At 49.9% G+C, this 27,932-nt stretch overlaps 1 protein-coding gene across 3 annotated transcripts; it reads right to left on the bottom strand.

Annotated features, from left to right (window-relative positions):
* Nucleotides 1–208: 208 nt before the first annotated feature.
* Nucleotides 209–27,932, bottom strand: OVOL2 (ovo like zinc finger 2). Of its 3 annotated transcripts, none has more exons than XM_073878478.1 (4): nt 27,366–27,932; nt 26,470–26,690; nt 13,329–13,518; nt 209–908 (listed from the first exon to the last, which is right to left on the bottom strand). In XM_073878478.1, exons 1-4 carry the CDS (start codon nt 27,463–27,465, stop codon nt 595–597), a joined length of 825 nt encoding a protein of 274 aa, XP_073734579.1. In that variant the 5' UTR covers nt 27,466–27,932; the 3' UTR covers nt 209–594. The 3 variants fall into 3 exon arrangements, with proteins under 3 accessions (XP_073734579.1, XP_025732613.1, XP_073734580.1); XM_025876828.2 differs by lacking the exon at nt 27,366–27,932 and adding an exon at nt 27,008–27,139; XM_073878479.1 differs by lacking the exons at nt 26,470–26,690; nt 27,366–27,932 and adding an exon at nt 19,136–19,206.

The raw sequence follows: 27,932 nt of genomic DNA on the forward strand, positions 1-27,932 counted from the left end.
ATCTGCTTCCTCGAACTCACCAACCAATACAAAATCACCCACCCCAAAGAACCTGAAGTCGAATGTCACACATTAGGCCCTAGACAGGGAGCTAGAACCCAATGCTCTGTTTTGTTTTTATGAGGAAAGTTCCACAAGAACATTTCATTTATTAAAATAATTCCTGTAAACTCTTTCGGAATAATAAAATTCATTTTCCTTGCTTGAGTAGCATGGCAAGTGAAAGTACTTTTATTTCAAGGCACCATAAAATGAGTCTCTCTAAGAACACCTCTGCCTCCACATGTGAAAATCCTAAAAGAAAGAAAGAAACAAACAAAGAAACAAAGAAACAAAGAAACAAAGAAAAACTCCTCATGGTGATCATGACCATCCACAAACTTTTGTTAATTTCGACTATTCAACAGGACATGGGGTACGGGGGGCGGGGGGGGGCCAGACACCACTATTATCATCAACAACCCTTAGATCTGTTCTAGGCCCTGCTCAGGCCCCAGAAGGGCAGCGGGACGAACTGAACCCAAGTGGGGCAGGGGACCTTCAAAACCCCAAATCCCTGTAAACACGGCAGCTCTGGCTGCCTGCCCACCCCCCTCACTTCTCCTCCTCCTCACTCAGGTTGGCATTCTCCTGGCGCGTGGACATCAGCTTGGTTTGCAAAAGAGCCGCTAGTTTTTTGGATGTCTTTTTGAGAAAGGCGCTGCCCGGGTGGGCACTGTTCACGTGCAGGTACAGGTCCTCCTGGGTGGGACCCGTGTAGCCACAATCCTCGCAGACGTAGAGCTTGTCCCGGCGTTGCTTGTAGGCGTACTGCTGCTGCACCCCGTGGATCTTCTTCAGGTGAGACTCCAAAGAGCAGCGCTGGGTGAAGGCTTTGTTGCAGATGTCACATTTGTAGGGGCGAATGCCTGTAAGGTTGACGGGCAGACACATCACCAGTGGGTCAAAGCCAAGCCAGAGTCTCCAAACCATGAAGCCATTGAAAAACACGACGCACAAAAACAAAAACAAAAACAAAAACCATGATGCACAACCCAATAGCAAAAAAAGCAAACCGCCTGGTTCAAAACCGGGCAGAGGAACTGAATAGACCTTTTCCCAAAGGAGGCATATGCAAAGAGCCAACAGGTACGTGACAAGGTGCTCCACACCGTTGATCGTCAGGAGAGTGTGAATCACCTCCCACCTGTTAGAATGATTCCCATCAAAGACAAGAGAGAGCAAGGGTTCTTGAGGATGTGGAGAAAAGGGAACCCCCGGGCTCTGTTGGTGGAAATGTAAACTGACACAGCCATTATGGAAACCAGTATGGAGGCTTCCCAAAAATCAAAAATAGCACTATCACGTGATCCAGAAATCCCACATCTAGGATATATATTCAAAGGAAATGAAAAGAGGATCTGAAAGGCACATTGGCACACCCGTGTTCACTGCAGCATTATTCACAACAGCCAAGAACATGCAAATAACTTAAGTGTCCATCAACAAATGAACGGATAAAAAAGATGTGGTATATATTTATACAATGGAATATTATTCAGCCATGAGAAAGAAGGAAACCCTGCTATTTGCAACATCATGGATGAATGGCGAGGGCATTATGTGAAATAAACCAGACGGAGAAAGACAAATGCTGCGTGGTACCACTTATGTGTGGAAAAGTCAAACCCATAGGAACAGAGCGGATCAACAGTTGCCAGGAGCTGAGGGGTAGAAAAAATAGGGAGAGAAAAAAAGTCAGCCTGACCAGGGATTCAACATGAGAAAAATGATTAAGGCAGGAGACAAAGTATGACTCCAAGGGTTCGATGCAAACTTAGCAAAGAAACACCACCTGGCTTTGGGAGGAAGGGTTTTGGTTTTCCCACTTGTATGCCTTAATGTTTTGATTTTATAGTGGGCAGAGTAAACCTCGTTTCTATTTTAGTTGCGGTTTTCCTGGGAACAAACCCCGTGACAAAAATCCCAGCAGCGCCTGTCGGTGAGTGAAGAGGTGGGGCAGCAAGAGGAAGGAGCCCTACAAGGTGGGGACAGCAAGGCAGTCACTGCTGTGGGCGACCACAGTCCACTTCCACCGGACAAGGTAGAACACTTACCTCTGAGTCATCCTGCCCCTCACGGCTAGGGTCTTCCTCCCACCCCCGCCCCACTCCAGCAGCCTGTCAGGGGCCATCCCTGGGGGGTGCACAAGAACAGTCTCAGGCAGAGTTGCAGGTGTGGGCAGCTGCAACGTGGATGGGTGTGCCCAGAAATGGCAGGAGCCAGGGGTGTGGGCGGGACATGGGTGGCATCTGCTACGGTTATGAAAGCGTTTCCCAACTAGATCTCATGCTGGCCTTAGCAATGGGCTAATACTGGTAGTGCTTGCCTTCTAGATGGAGAGTTCCCATGTGCCATCTCCACCAGGGAGCTCAGCCTCGTGAAAGCACAGACCTCCCTATTTCCACTAAGAGCATTCATCCTGACTGTGAGGGCAGAAAGTCACATGGACTGATGTAAGTCAGACCTAACGTAGGCTCTAAAGGGCGAGTATCGTGCTGGGGTACAGGGAGCAGAGAGGGGGCGGCCCCCACAGTCAGACCATCTTAGAGCCCAGAGGCCAGCTGAGCCATCCCCTACGGGGATCCCCGAAGCCTGAGATGTAAAACTTTAAGGGCATGCCAAAAACTCATCAGTCGAGTGAGATAATCGAAGCACATTAAAAAAAATCCATAGGACCCAGTGATCAAAATCTTAAACAAGACCCAACAGTGCCATCCTGGAGCTTGAGGCAAAAGGAAAGACGAGCACTCTATGTAGATGTTTTCATGTATTTTTTAAATGGTTATTCTTTTCCCCATAATGTGCTAGCTGTTGAAAAAAATATACTGAACAACTGAAAAGTAGCTGAATTAAAACTCACATTTTAAAATGTTTAAATATTTTTTTTAACACAAAAATGGAATTTATGATGATTTTACTATCCTGGCTTTAATGGAAGCAAACTTATCCAAAGATATTTTCAAAATCTACTTTTTTAGCTTCAAAATAATCTGGAGGATTTCTCCATGTTGGTGCCTACAGTTCGGTTTCATTCCTTTTCACAGCACCGTGGTGTTTTGTTGGACGGCTATACCCAAATGCCATCTTTCACAAGCCAGAGACAGACTGACTGCCTTGTACAACCGGTCCTCACGCATGCTCCTCGGGCCAACAGTCAAACTGCGTCCCCTGGGAGCTTGTAGGAAAAGCAGAGTCCTAGCCCCACCCACCCCACACCCGCCCCGACTAAATAAAATGTGGAGCTGTGGTCCTCAAACCCAGGGGGCTCATCAAAACACAGATTCCTGGCCCCAGCCCTGGTGTTTCTCTTTCTGGGACAGGGCTAAGACTCCTGTGTTTCTAGCCTGTTCCCAGGTGATACGGAGGCTGCTTGTCCCAGGACCTCTTTGGGAGTCACCTGTCTAAAGCCTTGCCAAATGAGGTGTGACCAAAATGAACATTTGAGTAGACCCATTACCAGCAAGGAGATTGAATCAGTAATCCAAAAACTCCCAACAAACAAAAGGCCAGGACCAGACGGCTTCACCGACAAATTCTACCAAATGAGGCATGAGGACGGCACTTTGGGGGTCTGAAAGCAGCTCTGGCCCCAGTATTTTCTCTCCCAGGTTAAATGTCCCCACTTCCTTAATGGTGGCTCATGGAGGGGGGACGAGAGAGCCCCTCCTGTTCACGAAGTGCGCAGATGATACGGGAAGTTGAAATGGAAAAAAATATTCCCCCCACCCCCATCCAACCACCTGAACAAACCAAATCACTTCCATTTCTCATGCAGTCCACGTCCAGAAGCACACACGTGAAGCGTATCCCGTAACACTCGAGCAGAATGCAGGTCGATCTCATATTCCACACATTCTAGAAAACTGCCAGAAGTTAAGAAACTCCTTTATAATCCTCGGCACTGAGCACGTAATAGGTGGTCAGTAAATAATTTTTAAATGAAGGAACGAATGAATGAACCCCTACTGGCCCGGAGAAAGAGATTTCAGAAACAAATTTAAGGAACAGGGCTGCTTTGGGTTTCATGCTCCAGCCCTAGAGGGCTCTGTATCTCTTCAGGCTTTCTGGGCAGGGACAGCAGCTGGCTCCCCCACCTTCTGGCAGAGCAAGCAACAAACCTGATTTCAAACCCACAGCTCATCACAATAGAAATTCACCCAGAGGGGCGCGTGGGTGGCTCACTCGTTAAATGTCTGCCTTCGGCTCGGGTCATGATCCCAGGATGGTGGGATCGAGCCCCGCATCGGGCTCCCTGCTCAACGGGGAGTCCACTTCTGCCTCTCCCTCTGCCTCTGCCTCTGCCTCTCCCCACCCTGCTTGTGGCACTCTCTCTCTCTCAAATAAATAAATAAAATCTTTTTTTTTTTTTTTAAGAAATTCACCCAGAGACCAGTCACTCCTTTCAATAGTTACTGGAAGTAACCCACTACTGTTTTACATCCAAACTAAACATGTGGGGAGAACAGTGCACTTACCCCTGGCGAGCTCCTAGCCCCCCAGGAAGGGAAGCTTCCAGTCCTGCTCTAGGAAGCCCCGCCCCATTGGTGACCCAAAAAGGTGATCTGAAGCGGCTGCTGACCAGGGCTTTGCCGGATCCCTGGCCCCTGGCAGAGGTGAGCGTGCCAGGAGCGCATTTCCTTCTGCATCCAACAGGTCAGCCGAGCACTTTCCATGGACAGAGCACCCAACAAGGCCCGGACAGCAAAGACTAGAGATTCCAGAGCCCTCCATCATCCGGATGATATAGAAAGAATGGGAATGACCACTGCGGGTGGTCTTTGCCCAGGGAGTGTGGGATGTGAGCCTGGCTTGGAGGAGAGGGGACTAGCAGACACCAAGATGGATGGAAGACAGCAGACACCGAAAACTCCAGTTCGGGCAATTCTGGCTTCTGCACACGCACTTCACGTCCCTTCTCTGGAAATAGCACATTCATCTATCATTCACTGGTGCAAGCAGACGCTGTCATGCAGCAGCCCCCTGGGGTGACCCTTTCTGGGCTTGGGAACAAACCCCTGCCTCCTGGAAACCCCGTCCCGCCATGAACACAGGGGTGGGTGGGAGATGAAGGTGGCCAGAGAGGACCCCTGGGCAAAAGAGACTGATGCCAGGGCCTCCCCAACTTCGGGGACTCACCCACCTTAGCGCTCTGGAGCCAAGGCCAACCTTGTCCATGTCCGGAGTGGGATACCAGAACTGGAAAACACTACACCCTACCAGACATCATTAACCTACTGACACCACACAACAAGAGTCCGAGGCCTCTGAAAACCCACACATCACACACCTGCTTCTCATCACGTGAGCCCATGATAGACGGCTGAACCCCTCCAAACCTCAGTCTCCTCACCTGTAAAGTGGGGATAACACCCATATCCCCTTGTTAGGCTGCTCTGGGGATTAATGGAGACATCATCTGCAAAGGGCCCAGCACGTATTACGTACTCAGTGAATACAGCGCCAAAGAGTTTACAATCCAGCCTAACAGAACACCAATATGCTCTATTCCTAAACTGGCTGGTGGGCACATATGTAGTATTTGTCTTTCCACTGGCTCTCTATATGCACTTTTTGTATTTGCACGCACTTTGGGATGTGTTGTTTATTTCACAGTGGGGAAAAAAAAAAGGGATAATTGTTTTCAATGTGGTCATTAGGTGTCTGGTGGAGAGACCTCCTTCGCCGGCAACCGTTTCAGATGTTGTGCTTTATGGCCTCTGTGACCTCATCCAAAAAATACTGCATTGGGTTATCCAAAAGGATTTCTTCTCTTCAAATTTTCTATTCCTATTACCAAAATCAAGCTTCCTATCACACATCTCCAAAGAAAATTCTTCGCTACTGGTGCTTTCTGCTTGCTCTCCTTGCAGTAGCCACGAGCTGCATTACTGAACTTGATACAAACACGAACTTCAGCAAGAAGCTTTTTACAGGCCTCCCTGTGGGAGTGGGTATTTAGGGCAGCCTCCCTGGGAGGCAATGTGGCCATGCCCACCAAAGATCGCCACGTGCCTACCCTTTGGCCCACTTTAGGGAAATGATCTACAGAAAGATTCACAGAGGTAGACAAAGGATGTGTAAGAATATTTGTGGTAGTCTGACATTTAAAAAAGGAAGGAAGGAAAGAAAGAAAAAAAGAAGGAAGAAAGGAAAGGAGGGAGGGAGGGGAAGGGAAGGAGGAAAAAAGGGGAAGGGAGGGAAAGAAAACTCTGAGGATGGAAACAAGTTCATCAGTTGGGACAAGGGGAAATCATGGTGCCACCAAATTCGAAATTGTCATAATCTCATATTAAAAAATGCTCTGACAAGCATTAAAAAGAGGTGTGTCTGCCCGTGCAGATATGAAACGGTGCCCGAGATATATATGACATGAAAAAAGCAATGTGTATTAACAACTTGGGGGGGGGGGGCGGAAATATTAAATGGTGGTTTGCTTTCTGGTGGAACTTTTAGGGCTTGGCAGGGGGAGGAAGGCTTACTTTTTTTTTTTCTTTCATTTTTCCCCCTTTCGTATTATTTCTTTAGCTATAAAGTAAGTCAAAACGAAATAGAGCAGTGACAGCCTGATGAGCGAAGGAGGTGATCCCACCAGACAGCCTTGAACTCCCTAGGGGTGGAGTTTACTTTTTTCTTTTTCTGCCATCTGCCCCAATCCCAACTTCTCCCAATCTGCATCCCCCACCTCAAGTCAATCCTTCCCTGTAGGCTCCAGACAAAGACTCCATTGTTTCCTCTTCTTCAATCAAGATGGGATTTGTTTGCCTTCCAGTCCCACTCAATGTGGCCCGATGGAAGATAAGCCCAGAGGGCGTCCCAACGGGTGGGGCAGATACCGAAGCTTGGGCCCGTGCCCCCTCCCCACTTCCCGGCCCTCGAAATCTGCTTTCCTCAGCTTCTTTCTCTGGAACTCAAGAAGCTTCTACAGGAATGCCGGGCACCTTGACCAGACTCCTTTATTCCAGTGTCATAAAGTTATAACCAACATGGGTTATACCTCATTGGCACAACCCCCCTAAAGGCTGCACTGGGGACCCCACAGATGCGTGTGCCCATTTCGGCTGTTGATAGTGGCTTACACTTTCTTGTCTGCATTGGCTGGAGTCTCTGACAGAATAAGTAGCCATTTTCCGAACAAGAAAAATAAAAGACTTTCAATAAATGCTGTACTTGTCTGAAGGGCCTGGCACATCTGGCCATACCAGTCAACAATGCCCGGGCCACACCTGACACGCTGTGGCCTCAATGAATGTGGTTCTGCCTCTCCAACACGTGCCCAGGGGCCACTGGTGGTGCTGGCTCCCGAGCAGTGAGGTGGGGCACTTGGTGCTCAGTCTGGCACATGCAAATGCCGGGTATTACGTTTTATTCTAGAATACAGATCCCATCCAACCCCCGCCCCCCACCCTGGAAAAGCAAATCATCTCCTTCCATGGATGGCCATTCTTAGGATGCATCCCAGCTGGTTCAACCTAAACATTTAAACAAATCCAAAAGAATCTTCTCTAAAAACAGGGCCGTGATGTCTTCCACAGGCAGTGAACTGAATATACATTCGTTTCTTTCTTTTTTTTTTTTTTTTAGGATTTTATTTATTTATCTGAGAGAGAGAGAGAGCTCGGGCAGAGGGGAAGGGGCAGAGCAGGGAGCCCTATGTGGGGCTCGATCCCAGGATCCTGAGATCATGACCTGAGCTGAAGGCAGACACTTAACGACTGAGCCACCCAGGCGTCCCATGTTCATTTCTTTAAAGCTCATGGCCCCCTCTCTCTATTTTGACCAGAATCTCCCACACTGGCCTCAGTGGTCCTGTCAACTCCACTTAAATAGAGCAGTTACCTCTACTATGTGTGTAGTGGATGCTGCTGGTCCCTTTGCAGACCCCCTTTTCTGAGCTAGTGCTTCCTTCTGCATCTATCATGTGTGTGGCCCGCTAACGGCTCCCGGCTGTCCCCTTCTCCAAGGAATGGCCAATGAGTTTCCAGCCCAGGGAAGATGCAGCCCTCAGCCAATGTCTCACTGACACTGAAGTGTCCCCCACTTGCCTATAGTGCTGTTCACATCCCAGAACCCCCGTGGGACCAGGCTGAGGCCACATCTCTGCTCACCCCCTGCCCTGCCCTGTCCCGTTCCCCACCCCCACACCTCCCTCCAGGTTTCCTCCGACCCCTCCCTTAAGAAATCTTTTTTTTTTTAAGATTTTTCTTTTTCTTTTTCTTTTTTGACAGAGAGAGAGAGCACAAATAGGCAGAGTGGCAGGCAGAGGGAGAGGGAGAGGGAGAGGGAGAGGCACGCTTCCCGCCGAGCAGGGAGCCCGATGCGGGGCTCGATTCCAGGACCCTGGGATCATGACCAGAGCGGAAGGCATCCGCTTAACCAACTGAGCCACCCACGCGCCCCCAGAAATCATTTTATAAGAATCACCATCTCAGAATCTGCTTCTAGGGAACCTGACCCAAGACAGTCTGGATTGAAAACAGCCCCTTACTTGCTAATCTATTTTCACAAAATGTTACTTTTTGTGCATCAGTTTCTGTCTTCCAACCTTGAATCAGATGTCATTTGACTAACATCTCCCTCCCCATCACACACACACACACACACACACACACACCCCCTCTGGGTTACTTTTTTCTTGGTGAAGTCATCCAAAAAAAAAAAATCTTAATCTTTTCTTTCATCCACTTGGATATTAAGGTAAGACATTTACAGACTCTGGTTTCCCTGGGCCTCTTTCAAGATGTCTCCTTGTGTTCTGAGTCTTTCCTTAGATGCCTTGTCCCTCCTAGCACAGGACAGGAGGTGATTCGAGGGAAAGAGAGCTTAATCCTGGCTCTCTACGCCACTCTCTTTGCCCACCTCATTGATACCGTAGCTATAATTCTCAAAAGAAGGGTCCTGCGATCCCAGGAAGTCTTTAATTAGTCACGACCGGTCCAATCAGACTCTAAGCAAACCCAGCCTTCACTCAACTGCCGCCTACCGTATCTGTGTTCACACGTCTTTGCTTCTGGTCTAAATCGTTAATAACATAAATCCAAACTTCATGTCTTAATCAAGACCCAAAGTCGCAGAATGCTGGTAAGATCTTTTGGAATCAGGAAGGTTGTTTACAAGAACTCTGAAAATGTTTGAGAACCCCAAAGTTTTGCTCTTTTTACTAACTAACCATTCTGTGTAGAGCCGGAGAGATGGCAGGGCAGGCCCCTCCCACCGGGACGCCATGGCGGCCGCTCCTGCTGCGGGCGTGGCCGCATCCCCAGAGCCAGGAATCCTTTTTCCGTTCGCTATGTCCTAATTTGCCAGTAAGCCCTTTGCTCCTCGTTCTGGTCCCTTACTACCTGAAGGCACATCTCCAGCAGCAAATAAACCAGGGCAGGAAAAACAGGTTCAAGACATTTCCGTAATTCTATTTGTTGATCACTTTAAGAGTCAAAATTATGTTTTGAAAATTTTTTAAACCATTACCTGTAGATTCGATTCGATCTTATAGTCAATGCTGTCCAACAAACATTTAAAATGCAAGCCACTTTGTAATCTTAAAATGTCCAGTAGCCTCATTAAAATAAGTAAAGAGAGGCACCTGGGTGGCTCAGACGGTTAAGCTCCGACTCTTGATTTCAGTTCAGGTCATGATCTCAGCGTCGTGAGATCGAGCCCTGCACGGCTCCGTGCTGGGTGTGGAACTTTCTTAAAATTCTCTCTCATGACTCTCCCTCTGCCCCTCCCTCCCTACCCCACCCCACCCCCGCCCCTGCACATGCGCACTTTCTCTCTCTAAAAAACAAGAAGAAAAGAGGGGAAATTAATTTCAGTGATTTTGTTTAACCCAGTGTATTCGAAGTATTACCATTCCAACGTGGAATCAACATTAAAAACAGGGATGTTTTACATTCTTATTTTGCATTAAATCAAAATCTAGTGTCGGTTTTACACTGAACACCACATCTCAATCGGACCGGCCACTTGCTGGGGGCTCTGTGGCTACCCGTGGCCAGGGGCTGCTGTACCCCCCAGGACGGCTGCAGCTTTCCCCCTCCTAGATGCCTCCCCTTCATGGGGTAAACCGTGAGGGTCTTTAGGAAAGCACTAGGTGGAAGGAATTATGATTCACCAACTTCAGTAATTTCCAGCCCCTCTATGAGTCACTAGAAATGTCACCTTTGAGGAGCCAGAGATGCTGGTCATCTCCTTCTTGCCCACTCTTGTGGGTATCTTGGCGCCAATGAACACACACACACACACACTCAAGACTCCCATGCAACCTGCCCACCCGCAGGCTGCAGTGTGCAGTCTGTGCCAGGCCTGAGTGCCCCCTCACCTCACCTTCTTGCAGGGCAAGCGGGCTTCCAGAAACTGGAATGGGGCAGGCTGGTGAGGCCTCAGCCTCGGGGAGAAACCTGAGTGAGGAAGGCACTGGGAGGCAAAGGGGACGAGAAGGGGACGGACAAAATGGAAGACCATGAACTCCAGCACCAGCCGGTCTGGTTCCCGGCTCCACCACCTATGGTTATCTGACCTCCCTGAGCCTCGTCTCCTCATCCGTTACGTGGGGCTCGCTGACTCCTTTGGGCTGAGATAGCAGCCTAAGTGCTAAGGGCCTGGCATGGAGGAAAGTGACCACTCGTGGCTTGCTGCCATCTGAAGAAGCTGTGTCACCCTCTGCAGGGACTCCCAGCCTCTGCCAGGCCACACCCCTTGCTTTCTAACTCTTCTTGTCCCTAAGAGGACACTGCCAACACCCCGCCCCCACCCCTGAGCCTTTCACCGGGTCACCTCAGTTCCAGCAAAGTCAGTGGCTTCCTGCGTCTCTCTCTGTTTGAGAGATTCCCCAGGAAACACCAGAGACCTGCAAGGAGCTGCGGGCAGGAGCTGCCTGGGAAATGAGGGTCCCAGGATGGACCCCCATCAAGGAGGGATGGGAGTTACTGGATAAATATCCCAGCTTCCTCACCCCTGGAGCAATTCTGCGGTGCATTCTACATGGTTCTTCAGAGGGTCCCCAGCGGGGTTGAGCCCCTGTTGCCCACAGTGATAACCTGTTCATTAGCTTTCTCTTATTGGCTGTTTTCCCCTCCCCGTCTCCCCTCTGTAGCCCCTCACTGTGTTTCCTGAGATCACCTCCCCAAAAAACAGCTTATACCCAATTCCTTGGGTCAGGGTCTGCAACCTAAACCCACAAGAGCCCCGCCAGCCCACCACTCCCTCAGCATTCTCCTTGCCCCAACCTAAGGTGCCAGCCTAACCACACAGAGATCAAACTTTTACTGATTCACCGGTGCTAGGGACTGAAAAAGAAGCCTAACAGCCAGACCCGGGAGAGTTCACACTACATGATTCCGTCTCTATTACGCTCAAAACCAGGCACAGTAATTAATGCTGTTCCAAGTCACACAGTGGCTCTTGGAGGGAAGAAGATAGTGATACAGGGAGGAGTAGTGACTTCGGGGGGCTAGATGTACGGTAGCCCCCCTCATCTGTGGGTTTGCTTTCAGTGATTTTAGTTACCCATGGTCAATCAACCACAGTCCAGAAGCAGATGATCCTCCTGCTGACCTAGCTTCGGAAGGTCAGTAGTAGCCTAACGCTACGTCATTCAGCTCACTTCATCTCATCACGTAGGCATTTTATCATCTCCCATCATTGCAAGAAGGGTGACTATAGTACGAAAAGGTATTTTGAGAGAGAGAGAGAGACAACGTTCACTTAACTTCTATTACAGTATATCTCTGTAAGTGTTCTGTTTTATTATCAGTTCTTGTTGTTAATCTCTTACTGTTCCTACTATATAAATTAAACTTTATTAGGTATGTATATATATGATATAGAGGGTTTGGTACTACCTGTGGTTTCAGACATCCACTGAGGCCTTGGAATGTATCCCCATGAATAAGGGGGACTGCTGTATTCTGTTTCTTGATCTCGGTGCTAGTTACATGGGTGTGTTCGCTTTGTAAAAATTACTTAAACTCGTCAAACTCTACACTTACGATCTGTGTGCCTTCTGGACGCATGCTACATTTAAATGAAAAATCCACTTGAGAAAAGGTATTTTAAGAAGGAAAAAAGGAACTTCTAAGTATGCCAGCCCACTCTCTCAGGTGGAGGACACTCTTCCCAGGCCGGGGAAACAGCTCCTGGCCAGCACTCTCAGAACACAACAGTGGGATAAGGGCTATACAAGAAATCTGAATACACAGGATCAGAGAAGGGCCCTGTGTGAGGACTGAAGAGCTGGGATCTCCATCCGGATGGAGGAGTGGACACTGTCCTATCCCACCAAGATGCCAGAGGGAACCCCAAACTCTGAAAGGACTTGAGGATCAGGAGACGATCTATCGTAAATTCTATGAGGCTGTAGAGAGAATGGGTCATGAGTAGGATGGGGCTGAATGGTTCAGACCGGATAGGTTTAAATGAGATGAAATGGGATAGGACGGGGAGTTAAAGATGGGACCCAGATTGTAAGGAGCTTACATGAAGTCCATCAAGATGAGGAGTTTGGATTTCACCTCACCCAGAGTTGGCGAATTTTCAGAAGGGAAATGGCATCCTTAGAATTATCCTCAAAAGATCCCTCTTTTGAGGTGTGGAACTGTGGGCCTCAAGGGGAAGTCTAGAGGCCAGATGTGTCTAAATTAAAATGAATGATGCCTTAACCAGTCAGAAGGGCTGGCTCTAAGAGAGGCCAATGGGCACCCCTAGGATCCTCTGTGAATTGAGCTGATAAGGACCCAGATCCATGCTTCATAGGTCAGGAAACTGAGGAAGGACCAACGGGAGGAAGACACTTGCCAGCCTCACATAGGAGCCGAGCATTTCCTTCTCTTCTTGAGCTCTCAGGAGCTCATTCTGAGACTGGCTTACATCCCAACAAAGGAGCAGAAGACACCAACAGTGAGACCACAAGAATCCATTCTAGCAGTCAGCCAGATGATGGCTGAACTATGCCCCCGGGGAGCCTTGTGTCAGACTTCACAACTCTGAGAACACTTCCAGCCAGTGATGTGTCTTGAGGGACCCTAGAACTTGGGCCATTACCACATCGTACAGAGGCGAAAACAGCGTCAGCAAAGGGCCGTGCCTGGCCCAAGGTGACTCAGGGGGCTGGTGGCACAACCAGGAGGTGAGCCCAGATGCACTGGCCTCAGACACCCCAACCTGCCGTCTTTCCAGAAATACACTGCTCCATGCTCCCGATGTGGCTCTCTGGTGGCCAAGGCGCAGGAGCTCCGTGGGCCAGAACCACAAAAGCAACCGCGAGGCCCACGCCCCCTCCCCTTCCTCACCTGTATGCGTGCGGACGTGCCTCTTCAGGTCGAAGGTGTCATTGAAGCCCTTGCCACAGAAGGTGCACAGGTGCCTCTTCACCTGGTTGTGGCACTTGAGGTGGCGGTTGAGCATGCGCTGCAGGCGGAAGGCCTTGCCACACAGCTCACAGCTGTGGGCCGCGGGGTCGCTGCACGTGCCTGTGGTGAACTGGGACAGAGGGGGGGGGTGTGTGAGGGCCCCGGGGCAGGCGGGCACAGCCGGTGGGCTCAGCCCGGGGGGCACACCGCCCTGTGTGTCTCCAGGCTTGGCCAGGCTGGGGCTCCTGAGCCCTACAACTTCCAAGCGGGTTTGGGAAGGAAATGGCTGGAAGCTCCTCCCCGCGTTCATTCCCCCCTCCTTCCTCAGAACAGACTTCTGATTTCTGGGCACAACGGCCCCCAGCTGAACGTCTACAGCAAGTCACGGCGGCGGGACTCGTGGGCCAACGGCATATACCCCTTCTGTCGGGGAAGAGGGTGCCCTCTCTCCTCCTTTGCTCCTTCCTGCTGGCCAGAACTCCAACAGCCACCCTGGACCATCGAGGGGAAGCCAGTGCTGAGGACGGGAGAGCAGAAAGAGAGGAGTCCGGGTCCCGATGAGGTACAGAGTCCCCGAAGACAGACACAGTCAATTCCTTCCTCCCTGTGCCTGCATGCCACTCCATCCATCAGGAGATTGGAAACCCTTTCCTCTCCCCTGGGATCTGGGCAGGGCCTGTGTAAGTTCTAGGTCTTAAGACACTTTGCAGCTGGGGCGCCTGGGTGGCTCAGTCAGTTGAGCGCCTGCCTCTTGGTTTTGGCTCAGGTCATGATCTCAGGGTCGTGAGATCGAGACCCACTCATTGGGGCTCCGTGCTGAGGAAGCATGGAGCCTCCTTGGGATTCTCTCTCTCCCTCTCTCTGCCCCTCCCCCCCAACGTGTGCGCTCTCTAAAAAACAAACAAACAAACAAACAAAAACGAGAGAGAGAGAGACTATGCAGCTTCTACATGTTCCCTTTTGGAAGCCAGCTGCCATGTAAGACATCCAAGACCACCATGCTGCAAGGAAGCCCAGGCAGCCATGGGGAGGGCAAGGCCACTGGGAGAGGCACTGAGGTGCCAGATAAAGCCTCACTGGGCCTCCCAGCCCAGCCCATGGCTGCCATCAGCTAAGTGACTCTGGCCAGTGCCACCCAGGGAACAGCTGCCTTGCCGGGCCATGCCCCAGCTCCTGACCCACCAAAGTATGAACCCCTAAAATGATCATTTTGGGAAGTGACTTGGTCAGGATCCCACAGCTTCATTCTCAGCAAAATAACCAAACCCCAGGCCCTGGGCTTCCAGTCCCATGGTCCCTCAACCACGTTTGCCGCCCCTAAGGCAGAAGCTTGAATCTATAATTAAGTGGTGAAAAATACCAGAGCTGATATATTCATCAAAGTTTTCCTAGTTACCAAATCAAATCCTTTAGAAGCTTGAGCCAATTGCTCTGCCATTTGTAAAAGGGCCTACTAACCTGATTTTCATACAAACATCATTAACAGGAAGAGTTGGTCCTTGCCTGGATCAACACCTCCATGGCCTCCAACACCCTTCTGCTTCCCTCCGCCCTCCGTATTGCCCTCCACTAAGTCCCAGCTCAACCGCTCCCTCCCTGATGCAGCTTCTCCAATTACTGCAGCTTCTGCCCAAACCGTTTTCTGTACCCCTAAGACCAGGGCCCTCAAACCCCAGTGTGTGCACAAATGCCCTGGGGGTCTTGTTAAAACGCAGGTTCTGATTCAACAGGTGTGGTGGAGTCTAGATGCTGCATTTCTAACCAGCTCCCAGGAGATGCCACTGTGGCATGGATTGTACTGGAGACATGGGGCTAGGGTATGACCCTCACACAGTTCAGTACTTTATTCCACTCATTCCAGAGGGTTCCATTATGCATGGATGTTTCCTCAGTGTTCCCCTTGTTTCCTCAAGTAAACGCCTTTGCAGAGGTCAGCAAGTGTTTGTGCACATTCCTGCCCCCCACCCCCCAAGCTCAGACTCAGGCCCGGGCACCAAGAGTGTTGATGGGCAGTGTGGCTCACAAGCGGCAAAATACAAAGAAACCTGGGGAAGGCACAAGACCCCAGAACACAGTTTTTCGGTCGGCCTCCTCATCTGTTTGGAGCTTAATTTGTCTCAGCCGACATATGGAGTGCCGGGTCTGCAACAGGCCCTGTACTCAGAGCTGGAGGCAGCACAGTCACCAGGATGGCTTGTCCCCACGAAGTTGCCAGTCTAGTGGGGAAGCAGACCCATCAAAAGGCCACTGGTATCTGGGAAGCTCCGGGAGCGATGGACACCTCGGACAGGCACCTACCCCAGGTGTAGAGTATGAGGGAAGGTGCTTCCAAGGAAGTGGGCTCACTCCTCAGCCAGGTAGAGATGAGGAGGTAGAGAAGGGCAATGAATATTCCAGAAGAGGGCAATGGGCAACAGGGAGACTGCATGTGGTTCCACGTGGCTAGCCTGAACCCAAGAGAGCAGTTAATGAAAAGAGCTGGGGTAGCAGGGCAGGGCAGCGTCCTCCTTGGGGCTCTATGTTGGGGCCCTAAAGAAACTCAGTTCTATTCAAAAGACAGAGGGGCCACTGGAAGGCACACAGAAGGATGGCCTCAGGGCTTGAGTTGTTGACCCAGTGGGTAGCCACCCTGGGCCTCCAACTGCTCAAACCCCACCTCTGTGTCCTCCAAAGGGATAAAGCCTGGTCCTCGTCCTGAGGGAGACCCAGATGAGCCCAAGACTTTCTTATTTCTGTCACCAAGATGGGGCAGGTCTTTTCTTCTTGCCTGGAAGTCCCCATTCTGGGCATTGCAGCCCTTGAAGGGATGTAAAAAGACTAAATATGGCCTGGGGTGCCTGGGTGGCTTAGGTCATATTCCAGGGTCCTGGGATCAAGTCTCGAGTCGGGCTCCCTACTCAGCAGGGAACCTGCTTCTCCCTCTCCCTCTGCTCCTCCCCACTGCTGGTGCTCTCTCTCTCTCCCTCATGCTCTCTTGTCTCAAATAGATAAATAAAATCTTAAAGAAAAAAAAAAAAGACAAAAATGACCCAAGTCTTGGCAAACTGAATACCTGGAGTTTCTCAAAGCCAAGTCTACACAGGAGAAAGGTCACTGAGAGCTGGTGAATGCCTAATAAAACAGAACACAGACAACTGACCCATGTAGTTTGATTAAGAACATGCAAAAAGCTAGAACTCTTCCTGAAGAATGTTCTTAAGGACTTGCCAACTTAGAGTCCAAACCCAAACTCCTGTTTAAGCCTTTTGTTAAATTCCTATTTTTAAAATGCTCTGCATGTAATATGGATACCTTCTATTACAGCCCAGGATGAAAATCTCAGATCACTGGCATTATTTTATTTGAAAAGAATAAAATCTTGAAGGGTAGAGAGAAAGGAGGTTAGTGACAATTTAAGGGAGTGCAGGGCCAATGGATCATCTGACCAAGATACAGAAAGCCTTTTAATACAGGGGAGAACATGAGAATGGGGGAGGAGACTGGGGACTAAGCAGTTTTCCTCTGGTTTTCTTGTAACAAAAATAGAAATTCTCCAAGTGTACGTCAACATAGGCAAATTTTCCATTTCTCCATTTTCATATACATCCCCATTCCACAGGATGGCAAACTGAGCCAGCACCAAGGGGCTCATTTAGGGAATCCATGAAGCACTGTTTGCCACCTCTCTCTATCTATGACCAACCCAGCACCCGGACATTAAGGAATTATATTTGAAGGCTTAAAAGGGCCTTGTTGAAAGATGTAAAGTTAATTAAATGGCAAAAGACCATGGCTGATGAAGCCAGCTTCTGCCAGACTATTTCAATCCTCAGAAAGGAAGGACTATTTGTAGGATAAACTCCTAAATGTGAAATTTATCCCAGAGTATATTTCACATGGCAGGTGCCCTGAAATTCTGTCTGTAATGGCAAAAGACCAGGAACTACCTATAAGTCCATCAATAGGGGCTTTAAAAAGATGGTAGAACCATATAATTAAAGAATCTAGAAAAAGGAAACAGTGTCAGCTGTCAGACACGTGATCCAGCCCAGTTAAGCCCCCAGAAGATTCCAGTCGGCTGCCATTTGACTGCGACCACAAGAGAAACCTCAGGCAAGAATGGCCCAGCTAAGCCCAGTTATTCCACAGAACTAGAATATAGTATAATAAATTAGGCTGCTAGGGGCGCCTGGGTGGCTCAGTCAGTTGGGTGTCTGCCTTTGGCTCAGGTCATGATCCCAGGACGTCCGGGGATCGAGCCCCTTGTCGGGCTCCCTGCTCAGCGGGGAGTCTGCTTCTCCCTCTCCCTCTTCCTCTGTCCCTCCCACCCACTCCGTGCCCGCATTGTGTGCTCTCTCTCTCTCGCTCAAGTAAATAAATAAAGTCTTGGAAAAAAAAATAAATTAATAAATTAGGCTGCTAAATGTGGGGTTATTTGTGAAAGTGCAATAGGGAACTGGAATAGTAAGAGATGTATCACATTCTCTCCAGAGCACCAGACCTGCCACATTTCCTAATGATCTCTTCCAGGATGGGCTGCAGGATACAGACAACACATCTGATTCCTGGAATGACAGCCCATGGGCCAGAGCACCAGCAATCCCTCCCCAGGTCACTGGGCCATCTTTACAATGTTTACAGAGGTTTATACCTAACACCCGACCTCCTAAAAGTTCAAAATAAGGTTAACCAATCATACCTATTACTCCACTTTGCAAGTAGTAGACCCAAACTAGTTACATCTTGGCCATCTTGGTTACAAAAACAGACAAGGAATGCTGAGGATCAAATAAAAACCTATACCTGCCATCACCCACTTGTGAGATGTCGTTTAATATCCCTGCAACACCATTTCCCACGTGTTAAGTATGGTAAAATGGCGGGGCACCTGGCTGGCTCAGTCCGTAGAGCATGTGACTTGATCTCTGGGTCCTGAGTTTGAGCCCCACATTGGGTGTAGAGATTAGTTAAAAAAAAAAAAAAATGAGGGGCACCTGGGTGGCTCAGCCGGTTAAGCGTCTGCCTTTGGCTCAGGTCATGATCCCCGGGTCCTGGGCTCGAGTCCCGCATCGGGCTCCCTGCCCAGTGGGGAGCCTGTTTCTTTCTCTCCCTCTGCCTCTTTCTTGCTCTTTCTATCTCAAATAAATAAATACAATCTTTAAAAAAATGATAAAATGGTATTAGATGAGCCATCTTCAGCAGTATGAAGATCTAAGGGCAGAGTCTTTTTTCCTTTTTCTTAAGTTCAAGCCTGCTCCGCCACTTAGTCTGTGGGGCGTAGACAGGTTACTCCCCGTCTCTAAGCCTTAATTTCATCACCTGTAAAATGTGGACAGTATCTATATTTGCCTCTTAAGATTGTTAAGGAATTAAGTAAGAAAAGCTAGTAAAAAGGACCTGGAGGGGGCGCCTGGGTGGCACAGTGAATCAAGCCATGAACTCAGTTTTGGCTTTCAGCTCCAGTCACGATCTCAGGGTCCTGAGGTCGCCCCGAGTGTGGCTCCATGCTCAGCGTGGAGTTTGCTTAAGACTCTCTTTGCCCCTCCTGATTGTGCTCTCTCTCTCTCTCTCTTTCTCTCTCAAATAAAATAAATAAATCTTAAAAAAAAAAACAAAAACAAAGGACCTGGAGATCAGTAACTCATACCTCATAGACCAGATCCAAAGTTCTGTGATCCTGAATAAAAGGTAATTGGTCAAAATCTCTTATTTCTCTGTTGCCCTTTTGAATTTCTCTCTCTCTGATGGAAAAAAAAAAGGGAACTAACCTTCAGTACGAGCTGCCAACCCCCAGTCCTTCATCCACGACTCTGAAATCCAAACAGCTCTGAAAACCAACATTCTCACATATCTCCCTTTGGCAATACAAGTGGGCCCGAGCAGACACGGAGCTAGGCAGACTTCATCCCATTTGGTGTCAATATTCATGTGTTTTGATACGAAAATTACTAATGTGTTTAATTATAGGGTACTGCTCCAGACCTGCCGGGGGTGGTATATACACCATGCTACCTTCTGGAAAAGCTCAACAGTTTCACCCTGAATCCAAAATTAACACTTCGCAAAAGGCTTATTAATGAAATGGGGGAGCTACCATGGATGGTGGGAGTTGACATTGGTCTGGGGATGAATTCAGGGCAAGAAAGATGAAGAGAGACTGAGTGATTCTCCAACCCCATGGCTGGGGGGCGCTTTCTTGCTTGCTGTCCTGTTTTCTGCAGGATCTCGACTTTCATTTTAAAAAACACACAGGTTTCCCTCTAGTTCTTCTAAAAAAACAGGTCTTTGCAGCAAAAACAAACCAATCATTGTATCAGGGCTGTTGAAAACTGCAGGAGTGTCTGGGGAGGTAGGGACTTTGGCTGGCCCTCTGACCAACATCAAAGCTGGCTAGGGTCACTTACCTGTCAAATTTCTAAAGAAAAAAAAATCCTTTATTTTCTGTTGATGCTTCCGCCAGACAAGTTTATTAAATTATTAATGGTCCTATTTCCTGTGGCAGAGTACTGTGAAGGTGGTGGCCATTTGGATAAGATTTCCACCGATACATTTGCTATGCTTCAGCATTAAAACATGCTAAGCAAGGGGCACCTGGCTGACTCAGTAGGTAGAGCATGGGACTCTTGATCTTGAGGTCGTGAGCTAGAGCCCCATGTTGGGCATAGAGATTACTTAAAAAAAAAAAAAAAAAAAAAACAACGACAAAAAACCATGCTAAGCATATTGTCCAATTCCCTTGGGATAAAAAATTCCCTCCTGGTCCCTGTACCACTCACTTCTTTAGGGTTCACAACTCCACAATATGGTAGAATGGAGAACATTCTCAAATGCAGAGATAATGAAGAGAATACAACCTTATAATCCAGAAAAAAACTGAGGCTCCAAGAGAACTAAACTGCCCTTGGTCACATGATTTGTAGGTGCCCACACTGAGATTTTGGATGTGGCCTGTTATCTGCAAAATCTGTGCCTACACTTCCCCTAGACAGGTCCATGGATCTGGGCATGATGTGGGGGAGAGAGAGGGGATGAATCCTATTGTTTGTCTCATATCATGGTGAGCAATAGCTTCATGTCAGACTGTCAACACTAATGGCTGAAGTGTCAAAGATACTCCCCACAATGCAATACAACAACCCTAAAAGGATCCTTGGGTTGGACTTTGCTACTAAAAACTGTGTCAGATTCAAGGAAACCCCTCTGGGCTTTCCCCTTCTTTCCTTGAAAATGAGGGGATTGGACCACACAAGCTTTAAAGGTCCCTGTAGTGAATCCTATGGATGGACACTCTTCTCAGCATCTCTTCCTACTTTTTTCTGGTGGGCCTTCCTGTGCTGCAGAGGCTAAAAAGCTACAAACTACATTTCCCAGACTCCCTTGCAGCTGCGGGTTTTAGATGTCACTTGGGTTCCACCAATTTACATGCACTATCAGGAGATGTGAATTTGGGCCAGAGTTAAGTGGGCAGAGCATCATGATGCAGGAGCAGGCACCCACAGAGGCAGTAGGCTGTAGTTCCCTTACTGGCCCAGTTCTGCACTGTGGCTCTGGGATTACAGCCTGGTCTTTCTTTAGTCCATTCATTACCCTATCATTAACCATGCTCAGCTGAAGCTAACTACCATGGATTCTGTTGTCTACAACTAAACCCACTTCACCCATGTTCAAATTAAAAGCCAGTGCGATTAACATTTATATGGTTCTATTTTTCCCCTCCTAATTAATTTAGCCTATTTTGAGCATCTATTCCAGGTATTTTCTGAGATCTATGTTTCCTTCTTGTTTCCTATTTCCTTCCAAATGCTGTCATTTACATCCAGGGACTGCTGACCCCTCCCCCCCACACCTGTATTTCTGTTCTGTGTTGACCTATGTCCTCCTATGAGTCAGGCATTACTGTACCAGATGCTGGGGATACAAGCCCAGTAGGAACATTCCCTGCCGCCGGTGGGTCTAGAGTCAAGAAGAGGAGGAGTCTGGTCAGCCAAATGTCAGGCACATGGTCAGTGAGTTACAATGGGGGCGGGGGTGAGGGGCAGCCAATTCTGTCTCAGGAGATAAAAGACAATAGGTAAGGAGTTAGGGACAGAGCTTATGTTCCCTTCCAAATATCAAATGGATGGGTTTTTAAAAACCCCTTAAATCATGATTCACAACAATATTTTAAAAATAAACAAGTTGGCCATCGCTGTAGAATTCTGGTGAACCAACAGATTAGCTTGAAAACTGGTAAATAAAGGGAATCTTACTTGGCCTTTCCTAAATGAACTGCCTCACTGGGAACCAAACAGCAGGTGAGGGGAAATATATCTCTATACAAGAGTATCAGCTAAGAAATGAAGGACAATATCACAACCCCTAATAACCTAAAATATTTAGACCCTGACTATCAACAGCTGCTCATATCACAAAGAGACAACCAAATATTGTGTGCTTCCTGATGTTAGTAGATGACCCTCCCCCCGACATATTTTTTAGCTAAAATAAATACCCCTGAGCAAGCATCTAAAGCAGTGTTGTCCAATAGAACTTTCTGCAATGACAGAAACGTTCTAATCTGCACTGTCCAATACAGTAACCACTAGGTCTCATGTGGTTACTGAGCACCTGAAATGTGGTTACTGAGCACCTGAAATGTGGCTGAGGAACTTAATTTTTAATTTTACTTAGTTTAAATTTAAATAGTCACACGTGACTTTGGCTACCAGAGTGGGCAGTGCAGCTACAGACCCAACTATCCATTTAGAGAAAACACAGAAGACCAAGGAGCGTTAGACTCCGTGGTGATGCATTCCTCAAAATCCAGATTGTTAGCAACTCTCCAAGCAAATTACTCATCTCTTCAATAATTAACTTGTAAGGACACGGAAAAGAGATGGAGGGAACATGGACAAATTATGAAAGAACTGAAAGACATGTCAATCAATTACAATGTGTAGACATTGTGTGGACCTGATTCAGCAAACTGAAAAAAATATGAGTTGATGAGACAATTAGCAATGTGAACACCACTCTTAATGTAGGTGTGATCATGTATTTTGGCCTTTATCTACTACAGGCACATTCTGAGGTGTTTATAGTTGAAGTAATGTGATAAATGAGACGTGCTTCAAAATCATGTATTGGGGATGGGCGGGGGTTGGACGGGCAGGAATAACCATGGATTACTGGTTGTTGGGGTGGGTGACAAACGATAGGAAGAAAGGAAAAAGACTACCGCATATTCCTATGTCCGGCAGGACTCGAAGACTTGGACTACAGAGCCAGGTAAAAGGCCAGAATTCCTTCAGAAGGAATTCTACACTCCATTCCTTGTGAAGTATCCTTGGGAGAGGCCAAAGGACGAGAACAGAAGGAAAAAGGGGGAGAAGACAGATTCACCGGCTACTCTACACCTCCACCTGGGTCCCACCAGCCACTGAGTCAGGAAGGAAAAATGTCCGCCAAGTAACTGATTTAACTTCAGAGTTACTTAGTTCCGATAAGCCTTCAAAGGAAGGGCCATGGTGATCAGGGTTTCTGGGGGTCTCTGCCCCACAGTCACAGGCGATTTGGACAATCATTTGAAAACGGCCAACACCACAGAAGATAATTCTGGAGGCTTGGAGTATCTTAATACCAAAATGTCTCCTATTTTCGGATGGAGGCTGAGAGGGAAAAGGAATCTAAACATCCTCAGTAAATAAATGGAACTTCTCTGGAAGCTGTGCTAAGGTTGAGGAGCTAACGCTATACCCCATCCCCCAGCCCCGGGGCAGCATGTAGGCAAGATCATAGAAATAAGACTGTGGTTTATGTATTCCTTTAATCCAGGGATCCAATGGAGCTGTTTGCCTGGGACAAGAGACAGCTCCTCAAATGTTGGTTAAGGGACTGGATCTTTTTTCCCTGCCACTTTCTTCCCAGGGTAATCTGGGAGTCCTGTGAATGGGACAAGCAAAAAGAGACTTAAAGCCACCTGGATCTGTCACTACCGCCTTCTTAGATACACATGATCTCTCCACCTCAATCTGTTTGGAAAATTACTGAATCCTCGGTAGTAAAGAGAGAATTTTGCAAAATGCCCTGAGGCACACAGTCATAGGCCGATAGGCTAGGAAAGGCCGGTTTCCTAACCAGCACCTGCAGCTCCTTTCCAGATCCACTCACCACCAGCACAGCCACATTGGCAAATCCCTTGTCCCCACTGTAGGCAACTGAATATTGGAGGACCTTAAGGAAACCTGCCGCACATAACTTTTCGCTAACTCCCTAGTGGCAGTTCACACATGCACAAAAGTGCTAGACTCTCTGCACCCCTCATTCCATCTAACCAACCCTTCTGAGAGGCCGATTCTATTGCTTTTCCACCTTACAGGTCAGGGAAACTAAGACTCAGGACAGATAATGTATCCCTAACACAGCTGGTAAGATGGACCCAACTGAGGTCTTCCTTCTCAAAACCCTTCCAGAAGCCCTCCTGTGCCTGTGCAGGAGCATCCACACCTCTTGGCTTGGCCCCTTCATCATCTCGCCCTGGCCCAGCTCCTCAACTCCCACTCTTCTCTCTGACCCTACCAGGTCCATTATCCATTTTCAGGCACTAGAACTTTGAGTCCTTTACCTACTCAATCTTCGGGCTCAACCCATGCCACTGCCCTAGAGCCCGCCTCTCCCTCTTCTCCACTGCCCTCAAATCCACACCAAGAAACCTTTCCCGGCTCAGAATGTATTACATCTTTGCTTGTGCTTTAGCATTCCCTTTGCTGTAACAGAGTTAATAATATTTGTGTCTCTCCACCAACCCATATAATTCTAGCTAGAGTTAATGGGCACCTACCACGTTCCTCTCTTCACTCATTTATTATGTTTACCACTCTATAAGGTAGGTATCATTATTATTCCCATTTCACAGACAAGGAAACTGAGGCCCAGAGGGATTAGCAACCTGCCCAAGATCAGGCAGCTAAAAAGTGAGCCTAGAGGCTTAACTGTTACTGCCAGATGATTCTAGAACACCAGGCAGGGAACATTTTTATCTCCTGGCTGCCTGGCACACAGCAGGCACTCCATAATGTTAGATGGGATGTTGCCTCTCTGCGGGGCACTGGCTCAAACCTGCCCCTCCCCTATAGTCCTCTGAACCAACTAACTGCTCAGTGGGTGTCTTGAAGTCATTCAAACTCAGTCATTACGCATCATATATGGGCCTCATACTGGATTGGCATTCCTTTTCTTCTGGTTAAGAATTAAGAGAGCAGCAGGTTCTGCATAGAACTCTAGAATTAGGAAATATGCTAAGTCACTGGCGATTTGGACAATCATTTGAAAACGGCCAACACCACAGAAGATAATTCTGGAGGCTTGGAGTATCTTAATACCAAAATGTCTCCTATTTTCGGATGGAGGCTGAGAGGGAAAAGGAATCTAAACATCCTCAGTAAATAAATGGAACTTCTCTGGAAGCTGTGCTAAGGTTGAGGAGCTAACACTATACCCCATCCCCCAGCCCAGGGGCAGCAAGTAGGCAAGATCATAGAAATAAGACTGTGGTTTATGTATTCCTTTAATCCAGGGATCCAATGGGGCTGTTTGCCTGGGACAAGAGACAGCTCCTCAAATGTTGGTTAAGGGACTGGATCTTTCTTCCCTGCCACTTTCTTCCCAGGGTAATCTGGGAAATTGGGGGACAGAGGGGCAAACTGACTACAGTCAATCCCAAAACAACGTTGCAATTGTCCTTCCAGCCTGGTGATAAATATGCAAGTGGGACACTTTGTAGAATTTCCTGGAGGGCAGAGCTACCAGCCTCGGGCAAACTGTCCCCTCCCACTTAACCCCATCTGGCCCAGAAAAGCCCTCAGGCCAGCTGACTTTGAACCTCAGCAGTCAACTTTAACACCAAGCAGCTTGAGCCGTAGCAACCTTTAAAGATGTCTTTCCAGAGGATTTCGGCTCCAGCCTCTAGCCTCAATTCATAACCAAATGCACCCTAGCCAACCCCCAAGCCAAACCCCAGGAACCAGTAATATGCATAGGGAGGGATGGCCTCGCCCAGGAAAAGTAACCTAGTCTTACCCAATCCACAGCAAACACTAGAGTTCCTCCTCCCCATCCCCCCATCCCCCGCCTGGGCAGCAGGGCTGAAGGACCGCCTTGGCGCGCGCAAGAATTCTCGCCCACCACCCAGGGCCTGGAGCCCGCAGAGTCCCACCAGGCTAGGAAATGGGGTCATGTGACTCCTAAAACACCACTCCCTGGCTCCAGCTGACTAAATCAGTGGAATGAGATTCCTTAATCTTGCGGGTAACGGATACATTTGAGCAGGCGATCATGGAAGTTCTACCCAGAAAAGCCAGATGAATGTCCCGATAAGATGTCGCTTACAATTCTAGAAGACTGGGGGCGGGGGAGGGGGGAGTTGAAGAATGATAATGCATGGTTAACAAACACTCCAACCCACTGGGGGCGGGGCACTGAGGCAATTTGCAGTTGAACCCCTTTATCCATCAGTTTAATTCAAGATTTGAGAGAGATGACAAATTTCAAGTGCCCAGCACAGACCTGCAGTCTAACGGGCACTTCATAATTGTCAATGGGAAGAGCTGTTATTGTGAGAGGTCCACTGTGTGCCAAATTGTCTCCACTGCCTCCAGAACGCAAGGAAGTGTGTGAAACTCGGAATTCTCATAGCGCTAGGAATGCGCCGCAGAGAATGGAATTCCTGAGAGCCTGGGTCCCTCCTTTCCGAACCCGGGAACCCCGACGGCCTGGTGATTCTTCAAGGCTCTGCACAGAGAATGGGCTGCTGGAGGGAGGAAGCTGGGCCTGGGTCTTTTAGGCAGTTCCAGAGGCCACCCCCGCGGACCGTGCCGGCTCAGGAGCTGGCCTCCAGGGCTCAGCTGCGCCGGCCGCTGGCTACCCAGCAGACAGGAGGACGCGCAGAGCCGCCCTGGCCGAGACCCAGAGGCAGGTGCAGGAGCGGCGCAGAGGGCGCACTCGGTGCCCGGGTGCCTGGGTGCCCGGGTGCGCGGGCGGTCGCGGCAGGGAGGGGCGCGGGCTCCCAGAGCCCGACGCCAGGGCGTGGTGCAGGTGGCGGCGGGGGGCAGAGTCAACACCGTACCTTGATTTTCGACCTGGCGACCGGGCGCTGCATCGCCGCCAGGTGTCCGCCCGGGCCCTCGGCGTCGCCGGGCTCGGGGATTTCGCGCTCGGGGGCGCGCGGGGACGAGCTGCTCTCGGCGCCTCCAGGCTCCCCCGCGCTGCTGCTGCCGCCGCTGCTGCTGCTGCCGCCGTCGCTGCGGCAGTCCTCGGGGGGGTCGTGGAGCAGACGGCCCAGGCCCACTGCGGAGGAAGGGGCGGCGCCCCGACACACAGACACGCGGCGTCAGGCCCGGGCGTCCGCGGCAGTTTGACCTGCGGGCGGTGCCGCCGCCGCCGCCCCGCCCTGGACCTGGGCACCTGGCCAAGTGGGCAACACGCGGGGGTGGGCCAGCGAGTCCCCGGCTGGGCCTCCGGAGCGAGCACGGGGTTCGGGGGGCCGGCCCCTCGGTTCCAGTCCCCGCGCCCACAAGGAACCGAGGGCCTTCTGCGGCCGCGGACCCCGTGCGCCAAGTTTCCTCTCTCTGGGATAGGGGGTTAGGGGTCTGACCTCAACCCACCTAGCCCGAGGGGCTGACGGATCCAGGTGCAACCCCATGAGGACATGGGACTGAGAGTAACCCCTACTGGCCTTCCGTCTCCCCTCCAGGTTCACCCCGGCCCGCGCGGCAGCCAACGGTCCCGCCGCCGGGCAATTACGGGCGCCCACTAGGGGGAAGGGGGCGCAGAGCGTCCCGGGTTCCCCAGCCTCTCACTCTCGGTCTTCCCGCTCCTCAAGGACCCCCCTCCCCGCCCGCCCCGAAAGAGGGGGCATGAGGTGGGGAGTCCAGCCCCCGCCGAGGAGCTGAGGGGACCCGACCACCCCTGCCCCCACCTCGGGAGTCCCGCGCCCAGGCCCGGCCCCCGCGCGACGCTCACCTGGGATGTAGGTGTCTGCCCTTTCCTCATCCGGGAGCTCATCCCAGCTGCGGACGGAGACCCCGGGGCTCCTCCTCTTCACCAGGAAGACTTTGGGCATGGTGTGGCGCCCCCTCCCCGGCCGGCGGCCCCTTCCTCCCGGCTGCTCCCCGCTAGAAGCTGCGGCAGGGACTCGGTCCCCGGCTCCCCGCGGCCAGAGCCCACCTTCCCGCCTAGCCTGCCCTCTCCCTCCGCCCCCCGCCGCGGCGCGGCCCAGGCCTCTCCCCCGCACGCCCGGCGACTCCCAGCCTCCAGGCTCGGCGACACCTATGCCTTAAATCGCGGGTGAGACCACGCCGAGGAAAAAGTTTCATAAGGTGGAATAGAAAAGGCACCAGGAAACTTGGGAGTGAGCATGCGCCCTGCAACATAACGGTGTCAACAAGCTCGCTACCTGTCCGACCGGTTCCGGCGGCCGGGGCTGCCTGTTCCAGCCCTTCCTTAGGCATGAATGTTTGCAAAAGAATTTAACGTCTGATTCTTTCCCCCCCCCTCCCCTTTTTAAAAAGGGAAGAACGTTTTTTAATC

This window comes from Callorhinus ursinus, unplaced genomic scaffold (genome assembly GCF_003265705.2).
Source record: "Callorhinus ursinus isolate GAN/ISIS: 27379988/994484 unplaced genomic scaffold, GSC_fseal_2.0 scaffold29, whole genome shotgun sequence".
Classification (NCBI taxonomy): domain Eukaryota; kingdom Metazoa; phylum Chordata; class Mammalia; order Carnivora; family Otariidae; genus Callorhinus; species Callorhinus ursinus.

Coding starts and splice junctions, on each gene's coding strand:
- OVOL2 (XM_073878478.1), bottom strand. CDS start 27,465: ATGCCCAAAGTCTTCCTGGTGAAGAGGAGGAGCCCCGGGGTCTCCGTC. Junction 26,691..27,365: donor GGCAGACACCTACATCCCAG/GTGAGCGTCGCG, acceptor CTTCCTCCGCAG/TGGGCCTGGGCCGTCTGCTC. Junction 909..13,328: donor GCACGTCCGCACGCATACAG/GTGAGGAAGGGG, acceptor TCAACCTTACAG/GCATTCGCCCCTACAAATGT.